The 9,133-nt window shown below is 49.0% G+C and overlaps 1 protein-coding gene across 1 annotated transcript; it reads left to right on the plus strand.

Annotated features, from left to right (window-relative positions):
- Positions 1-7,553: 7,553 nt before the first annotated feature.
- Positions 7,554-8,414, plus strand: LOC148776329 (syncytin-1-like). Its single transcript, XM_088840478.1, has one exon. The coding sequence runs from the start codon at positions 7,554-7,556 to the stop codon at positions 8,412-8,414; it is 861 nt and encodes a 286-aa protein (XP_088696604.1).
- Positions 8,415-9,133: the final 719 nt, after the last annotated feature.

Here is a 9,133-nt window from a genome sequence, read left to right on the forward strand (position 1 = left end):
GCAGGTTCTAACGCCACCTGGGAATTTAAGGAGACCAATGCAATGTGTCTAATACAACTGAGAGTAGAATTCTACACTTGGAAACTTCTCCTTTAGAACTTCAGTATTTTATTTCACTGTTAACTTGCTATCACTGCTGCTGCTGCTGCTAAGTCGCTTCAGTTGTGTCCAACTCTGTGCTACCCCATAGACAGTAGCCCACCAGGCTCCCCTGTCCCTAGGATTCTCCAGGCAAGAATACTGGAGTGGGTTGCCATTTCCTTCTCCAGTGCATGAAAGTGAAAAGTGAAAGTGAAGTCGCTCAGTCATGTCCGACCTTTAGCAACCCTTAGCAACAACCTACTGGGCTCTTCCGTCCATGGGATTTTCCAGGCAAGAGTACTGGAGCAGGTTGCCATTTCCTTCTTCATCAACAATGAAAACCATGGTGTCAACCTCATTTAGATTCTCTGGAAGCTCTGAGGGTTTCTATATTGTCCTTGAGAGTCCCTTAAATAGCAAGAAGACCAAACCAGTCAATCCTAAAGGAAATAAACAGTGACTAGCTGATCATCGAAGAATTGATGCTTTTAAACTGTGGTGCTGGAGAAGACTCTTGAGAGTCCCTTGGACTGCAAGGAGATCCAACCAGTCCATTCTAAAGGAGATCAATCCTGGGTGTTCATTGGAAGGACTGATGCTAAAGCTGAAACTCCAATACTTTGGCCACCTCATGCGACGAGTTGACTCACTGGAAAAGACTCTGATGCTGGGAGGGGTTAGGGGCAGGAGGAAAAGGGGACGACAGAGAATGAGATGGCTGGATGGCATCACTGACTCGATGGACATGGGTTTGAGTGAACTCCGGGAGTTGGTGATGGACAGGGAGGCCTGGCGTGCTGTGATTCATGGGGTCGCAAAGAGTCGGACATGACTGAGCGACTGAACTGACTGAACTGATTCATTGGAAAGGCAGATGCTGAAATTGAAGCTCTAATACTTTGGCCACTTGATGCAAAGAGCTTACTCATTGGAAAAGACTCTGATACTTATAGGGCTCACGGCTGAAAAAAGACACATGGCAAAGGCGCACCCATAAAGATGGCGCCTGATGGATGTCAGGAGGGCGTGGCCAAAAATAATCACAAAAAATTGTGATTGGCCCCTGAACACTTCCCCTTGCATGAATAGTGCATGGTCACCCTAGACCTCTGCTGTGACGTCAGCGCGTGATGACCTGACCCTTAATATGATTGGAGCCCACCACAGAAGGTCCCTTGCAAAACCCCTACGCTTGCCTTTATATACGGAGAGCTTGTAACAATAAAGCGGAACTGCCTTGACAGAACCCCCGCTGCGTCTGAGTGTCCTTCTCTGGGCGAGGAGGGCTGCAGGGCAGGCGGCCAGCTCACCCTTCCCCTGGGGTTTCTTCCCTACCACTCCAGCGCAGGGAGGCAAAACGGGCTCCACACCCGAGGCCGAGGACTCGCCGATGCCTTGCTCTCCCCCGTGGTGCCACGGGGGGAGAAACAAGGGGACCCTACATCTGGTGCCGTGACTCGGATCCCCTCAGAAAAAGAGAGCCCTCATCGCATGGTCTTGAAAGAGAGACGACGATAAGGTTCCACGAGCCTCTGTTCGACACTCCCATCAAGGAGTGCAACCCCAAGGCAAGTGTATTAAGGTTGAAAAGAAACTTTCAAGGGTGCGCTATAATCCTTCTCTCTCCCTCTCTCCCTCTCTCTCTCTCTCCCTCTCTCCCTCTTACTCGGGGAGTTCAGTGAACAGCAATCACTCGTGGGCATAATTGAGGCTACTTGCCCAGGGCACACCCTGGGGGAAGCCAAAGACACCTCGAGCTGAGAACTTAGTAACGGGAGCCCAATTGGGTGAACCCCCCCTTTTGTTTCCCTTTCTTTCTCTCATTTCTTGCCGAGAGTGAGGCCAAAACCCCTGTGGGCACGAGACGGGCACTTAAAAGCCAATAGGGCGCCGGCCACTTGAAGACTCCTGTGACAGGATAAGGGGGTCACGGAACGGGCTAGAGGCCCCTAGGGCGCCCACTCCCATCAAGAAAATTTCCGTGCAAAGACAAAGGCACACAGTTCCATAAGCATCACACAGGCCCAATCACTCGGCCACCACCACTCCCCATAGGACCTTTCTCAGTGGACAGTCTCGGCAAACGTGCCTTTCTCTGTTTGCTCACCATGGGGACTACCATTAGCAAAACCGATGAGCCCGCTCTGAAGGCCCTGAAGTACATGCTTAAAAGTAGAGGATCGAAATCTCCGACACCCAGGCCATCAAAGTCTGGGGGGCTATTACCAGACTGACCCCATGGATAGATTCGGCCAACCTATTCTCATGGGATACCTGGGATAGGGTCCAAACTCTAGCTAGCAAAAGGGAAATCCAGGACGGAGAGGAGCCACCCTTGGGGTTCTACCCCACAATCTCCGCCCTTAAGATCTGTTTTGCCCCCGAAAAGGGACAGGTAAACGAAGGAGAAACCACCACCCATAATACAGAGAGGCAATGGGAACAATTTGACGATGAACGAGCCACCATAAATTCTGGGGAGAAAGAAGGAAAAACCACTATAGCCAATAATTTATGGCCTCCCTCAGGGGAAGAAAAAAGGTCCAACCAGACTGAAGACTTACTTAGCACTCCCAGAGCCCCAGAGGCCCCAACTTATAAGTCTAACTTGTATCCTTCTCTAGCCCTCCCTTTCAAGAGGGGACTCAATAACGCCCCCCCTGGAGACTGGGGGAATCCCCATGGAGAGGAAGGACCTACCCTGAAGACCCTTGGTGGACACCATCACCATTTAATGCAGACTCAATACAGGCCTTCCCCGTAAATGTAAACTCTGGGGGCAACCGGCTGGCGGCCTGGTACCCTTGGGAAGCCCAAGACCTAAAAGAGCTCAAGAAGGCGGTAACAGAAGATGGCCCCAATTCTCCATGGGCGGAGACTATTCTCCAGGGTCTAGTTCATCAGCCTTGCACGACCCAAGATTGGAAAATGCTATGTAAGGCAGTACTCCCCAGTAACACCTACATTAAGTAGTGTGCTTTTTTCAAGGAGGAATGTCATGCCCAAGTGGAAAGAAACCAAGCTGCTAACCCCATCATCCCTGAACTTTTGGGATGTTATCCGGGACGGCAGATCAATGGAGCACGGGACCCCAACAGGCCACTATCCCTGCTCCTTATACAGACCAGGTGCGAGCCATATGCTTAGCCACCTGGAGAAAATTAGCTGAAGGTCCCAGCGAACCCCCCCCCATATCCAGCATTACTCAAAAAAATAATGAGGACCTCTCCACCTTCATAGATAGAGTGGAAAAAAGCATGCAAAGAAAATTCCCCCCAGGTCCCTTAAGAGATCAATTTGTCAAAATGCTGGTATGGGAAGGGATGAACTCTGACCACAAGGTGGCCTGCGCAGGGCAGAAAGATGGATCCATGGAACGATGGGTAGTAGCCACCAAAGATATTGGGACACAGCACCACCAAACTCAAGCAATGGTGGCTACGATGGAGTCTCAAACCAAGGTGATAGCTGACGCTCTCGCCTCTGCCTTCAGCAAAGTGTCCATGGCCCAAGGTGCCTCCCCTGAAGGGACCCTCAAAAATCAAAAAACAGGCAACTGTTTTCAATGTGGAAAGGAAGGGCACTTTAAAAAGGACTGCCCCCTGAGGCTGGGGAGAATTGGAGATAGAGGACCACCTACAACCCCATGTCCACGTTGTAAAAGGGATACCACTGGAAAATAGATTGTAGGTCCAAATTTTATAAAGACGGGAAACCTTTAAACTAAATGAGGGGCACTTCCCAGCCCCATCATCCCAAGGGGAAGCCCCAAGCCCTCCTCCCAGTGTATGTCAGCCTGAGGTTACTGAACTCTCCCAAGAGATGTCTGATAAATTAGAAAAGCCCTTCCCCAGGTGCAATTCTACCAGAAGGCCCCCTTACCAACTAATGGGCATTAATAAGCCCCGACCTACCAGGCAAGAGATCAAATGGACGGTTCCTATAGTACCAGGGCTGAGACCAAAAATGGATATAACAATAGGAGGAAAAAGATTTAGGTGTCTAGTAGACACCGGGGCAGACAGAACTATACTGAGACAAGAAGAGGTTCCTCCCACATGGCGCATGGCCGAGGGACCTCAACTAGCGGGCATCAGGGGCGTTACATCCTCCAAGGAATCCTCCAATTGGCTCAAATGGGAGGATCCTGATGGCTCCAAGGGCCTTGTCAAGCCCCTAATCACCACAGGACTCAATGCCAACCTATTAGGGCAAGACATTCTAGGGCAAGCCGACGGCTATATAACCACTGACTATCTGGGTTTTTACCAAGATTTATTAGATGAAGAAGAATATCAACAGCAATTCCAACCTCCCGGAATCCCCAACTACCGAGGGGATGCAGAATTTGAAAAGATAAGGAAGGGAGAACCACTGACTCGATGGAAGCCTCACCCCCAATCCTAAAGGCCACTGCTCCCTCGGCGCCCCCTATCGTTTGGACGCTGGGATCCCCTGTATGGGTGGAGTAGTGGCCACTTCCCCTTCCCAAACTCCAGGCATTACAATCTTTAATAGAGGAACAACTTAAACTGGGACATATCCGGCCATCTAACAGCCCCTGGAATACCCCCGTCTTGTTATCAAAAAGGCCTCTGGAAAATGACACCTCTTCCAAGACCTCAGAAAGGTTAATGAAAGGATGAAAATTCAAGGGACACCCCTAAGAGGGATGCCCTGGGTCCCCGCTATTCCCGTCACCCTGCACCTCCTGATAATAGATATTGAAGATTGCTTCTTTTCGATACCTCTGGACCCACAAGATTATGAGATATTTGCCTTTTCGGTACCTTCTGTTAATTATGAAGGTCCGGACAAACGATATGAATGGGTTGTCCTGCCTCAAGGGATGGCTAACAGTCCATCCTTCTGTCAACAATATATGGCTAATCTTACTCAGCCCGTCCGACTGCTATCTAACGTCTTATTATACTTATACATGGATGATATTATTCTTGGGGCTCCCGATACCACCGAGCTCACACAGGCCTCCAAATTACTATTTGATTGTCTTGCCCAGGGGCAACTCATAATCTCTCCTGACAAAATCCAGCATGTCCCGCCTTTCAAAGTCCTGGGGACCCAACTTACCCTTGAGGTGGTTTCCCCCCTTAAGCCACAGATAACTATCAAAGAAACTTATTCCTTGGTTGAGCTTCAAAGACTTCTGGGGGAAATCAACTGGCTACGGCCCTGAATCCTCATATCCACAGGGGACCTAATACCCCTCTTTAATTTGCTAAAGGACAAACTCCCCCATGAGAAAAATCACCCTGTCCCCACCCCATAAACAAGTTATTAAAAGGGTTTAACAGGCTCTCGATACTGCTCAACTTTCTCGCTACAATCTCACTCAAGAGCTTCAATTATGGATTTTGGCCTCCCCAGAAACACTCCTGTCCATGCTAATACAAACAGACAAACCCTTACAGTGGATTCGTGTCTCTCTGGGGGGAGGACCCTGAGTCTACACTGGCCTAGACCAGATGGCTGATCTGATACAAAAGGGAAGGGACACTTCAATCAGGTGCTTTGCCCACGAAACCGATAAGATTGTTGTCCCCTACAGATTAGCTGAATTCCAATGGATCCAGAGAAACAACAACCGAATGGCCTTAGCTTTCGAAGGGTTCTTGGGGAAGATTGACTGTCACTATGGGCCTCACAAATGGGTTGCCGCCTTTTGCCGGTTACTCTGGAGGGCACCTCAATTGTTTCCTTCCAAGCCCATAGTAGATGCCTCCAACATCTTCACAGATGGAGGAAAGCATGGCGCAGCCATTGTCATCTTTGAACCCTCCTCAGCCCCTACCGGCGCCCCTCACCGACACCATTGCCCATGCCAGGGCTCAGCACAATACAAAGAACTCTTCGCCATCATTCTGGTGCTCTCTAAAGTCCCAGGTCCCATGAATCTTTTTACCTACAGTCTCTATGTGAAAAATCTGCTCCCTGGGCTTCCCCAATCTCATATTCGGTTAGATGATAATCCTATTACCCCCCTTATGATACAGGCATGCACTCTCCTTCAGGCGAGGGATCAACCTATCTATTTGCACCACCTCAGAGGCCACCAAAACCTGCCTGGGATGCTACCATTAGGAAATTCAATGGCAGATCAGCTGGCATCTGCCCATGTATACGCACTCCAACAGGCACAGGATCTCCACGACCTAACCCATATTAATTGGAGAGGCCAACACCAAAGGTTCCCCACAAATACCTATCAAGGATCTAAAGAGGATCATACATACCTGCTAGTCCTGTATCCCATTCTTGCAGGTTCCTCCACTGCAATCACCAGGGGTTAACCCTCGAGGACTAAAACCTAACATAATATGGCAAACGGATGTTACTCACTACACCCCTTTTGGTAAACTAAAATATATCTTTGAATCTGTAGATACATATTCCCATGCCTGCTGGGCCACCGCCCAAACAGGAGAAAAGGCACCACATGCTAAGAGTCACTTTCTCCAGTGTTTTGCTACTCTGGGCCTCCCAGGCCAGGTAAAAACAGATAATGGCCCTTGCTTCGTAAGCAACTATTTGCAAGATTTTTTTAAACAATGGAACATCCAACACACTACAGGCATACCCCATAATCCTCAAGGGCAGGCTATAATAGAACACCAAAACAAAACTTTAAAACTGCAACCACAAAAACAAAAAGGGGGAATAAACCCTCATCAACAGTTAGGAATAGCTCTCTTTATTCTAAATATTTTAAATTTTTCAAAAAATGAACCACTCACCCCATTCCAGAGACACTGGTCCAACCAAGAGCCAAGACCAGAGATAACAGTTAGATGGAAAGATCCCCTTACAGGGTCATGGAGAGGGCCAGACCCACTCTTAACATCAGGAAGAGGGTTTGGATGCGTGTTTCCCACAGGGGAAACAAGACCCATCTGGATACCAGCAAGGAATCTTAAATATCTACACGATAACCACCAATCAGCCCAAGAACCATGAAAGTTCATGAGGCCAGCTTCTACTTTTGATCTCTTACAGACTGGCAACTAAGAGGCCTTGTCAAATGCTTAGATGAACTCTCCCCTTGCCACCTGCAGATCCCAGGATCATCAGCCTAACTGCGACCTGCCCTCAGACCCCATAGCTGATTTTGTGCGGACAACCAAATGACCATTGTGTTTGTATTAGCTGCACTATTAAGTGTGCTCTTTGCTATAGGCCTTGCATCTGTTGCCCCAGAGGAGTGGCCTCCTGCACTCCGCTTCTCTCTGGCGCTAGGATATCTTGCCTGTTGTGGCTTACTATCGATAGCTTATTCCTTTGTAACGACCTATCACTCTTGCTTTCTGACCCGCCCACTGGCATAACGGTTTAGCCATGATCTTCTTGTGCCTTACCCTGATGGCACTCCCCAGGCTTTTAGACACTGCTTCCTGTCCCTGCTCAGAAATTTATAGCTATGTCCATTCCTCATGCTACCGCACGACCCCTACGCCATGCACCATGCGCATCAACAAACAGACCAAGTCCTTACTGTTAAGGTGCAAAAGACAGGGAGCCAAACGAGCAACTGCTATAAGCTAAATGGGAAAAACATATGTTTTTACCCCCGCACTCACATTGGATACTCAGACGGAGGTGGAATACAAGATATTATCAGACATAAGGCACAACAGCAATACATAAATAATTACCCAACTAAAGGCGACTCCCGAACCTTACAAATGCATAGACCTACTCACTCAGCTGAGACCTCTCCTGCACACACACCCCCCCCCCCCAATGATCTACATGTCACCCGCCTCCTCAACTCCTCCTTCCAATTTTTTCAGAGTTCACAAAGAAAGCCCTCCGAGGCATGCTGGATATGCATGTCACTAACCCCCTCACCGCATATCGCAGTCCCTTTGCCCGACACCTGGGTATCAGCAGGCAATTACACTCCCAAAACCAACAATACCACTGAAAGTATCATGCAGCTTATTGGGCCAGTTGCTGACGATGTCTTGCTTGCCGCCTCCTCAAATCTAACTTGCCTTCTTAATACCTCATCCTCTAGTGCTTCCTATTATAACGATACCCACTCTTGCACCTCATGGGTCCCATGGAACAGTACAAGCAACTGCACCAGCCCTGGGATCTTTCTCCTCTGTGGGACCTATGCCTATTCCTGCCTCCCTCCGGACGCTACAGGGTGCATCTTGGTTTTCTTAGCCCCAGGGCTAATCTTCATCAATGAAGGGGATATGGATCAAATCGTTGACCATCATGAGGGGTTACCAACAAAGCCTCCTCACAGAGGATGGCGGGCTATCGTTGCTCCTATCCTAATCGGGACTGGCATAGCAACGGCCTAGGTGCTGGGATCAGGGGCATTTCAACTTCTGTTCATTTTTATTACAAATTGTCTCAGGAACTTAATGAAGACATGGAACAAGTGGTAGAGTCCCTTGTATCTGTTCAGAGACAGATTAATTCACTGGCCGCAGTAGCCCTACAAAATAGACGGGCCCTTGACCTCATTACTGCGGAAAAGGGGGGAACCTGTCTCTTCTTGGGGGAAGACTGTTGTTACTTTGTTAATGAGACAGGCATAATCCAGGGAAAGATAAAAGAGTTAAGAGATAGAATTGAACGCCGGAAAAAGGAATTGCAAAACTTTCACAACACCCAAGGCCTATGGCATCAATTCCTCCCCTGGCTGCTCCCCTTCCTGGGACCAATAATGATCATTATTATACTTCTTTTATTGGACCCTGCCTTGTCAACCTTTTCCAGAAGTTCCTGCAGGAGCGGATTCAGACCATTTCCTGGGAACAAGTGAAAACCATTCTCCTCACTCAAATATGGGTGACAGACCCAAAGTCCCAAAAGATCCCTGACGACCGTCTGCCAATAGGTTGCAGGCCCAAGATGCAGGGCACTCCAGCTGCCCCAACGAGCCAATCTCCCCGCCCGGGACATAAAGGGCCCAAGAACCTCAACGCACGATGGGTCTAGGGTCCAACGGCGCTTGCGCAAAGCCCTTTACTAGTCCTACCCATGTCCGATACAATATACCTCCATCCAATGCCAT

Source organism: Moschus berezovskii, chromosome 10, assembly GCF_049115385.1.
Source record: "Moschus berezovskii isolate FMDL1 chromosome 10, NW_MosBer_1.0, whole genome shotgun sequence".
NCBI classification, from domain to species: Eukaryota; Metazoa; Chordata; class Mammalia; order Artiodactyla; family Moschidae; genus Moschus; species Moschus berezovskii.

Excerpts from the sequence above, each read along its gene's own strand:
- LOC148776329 (XM_088840478.1), top strand. The coding sequence starts at position 7,554 with ATGCACCATGCGCATCAACAAACAGACCAAGTCCTTACTGTTAAGGTG.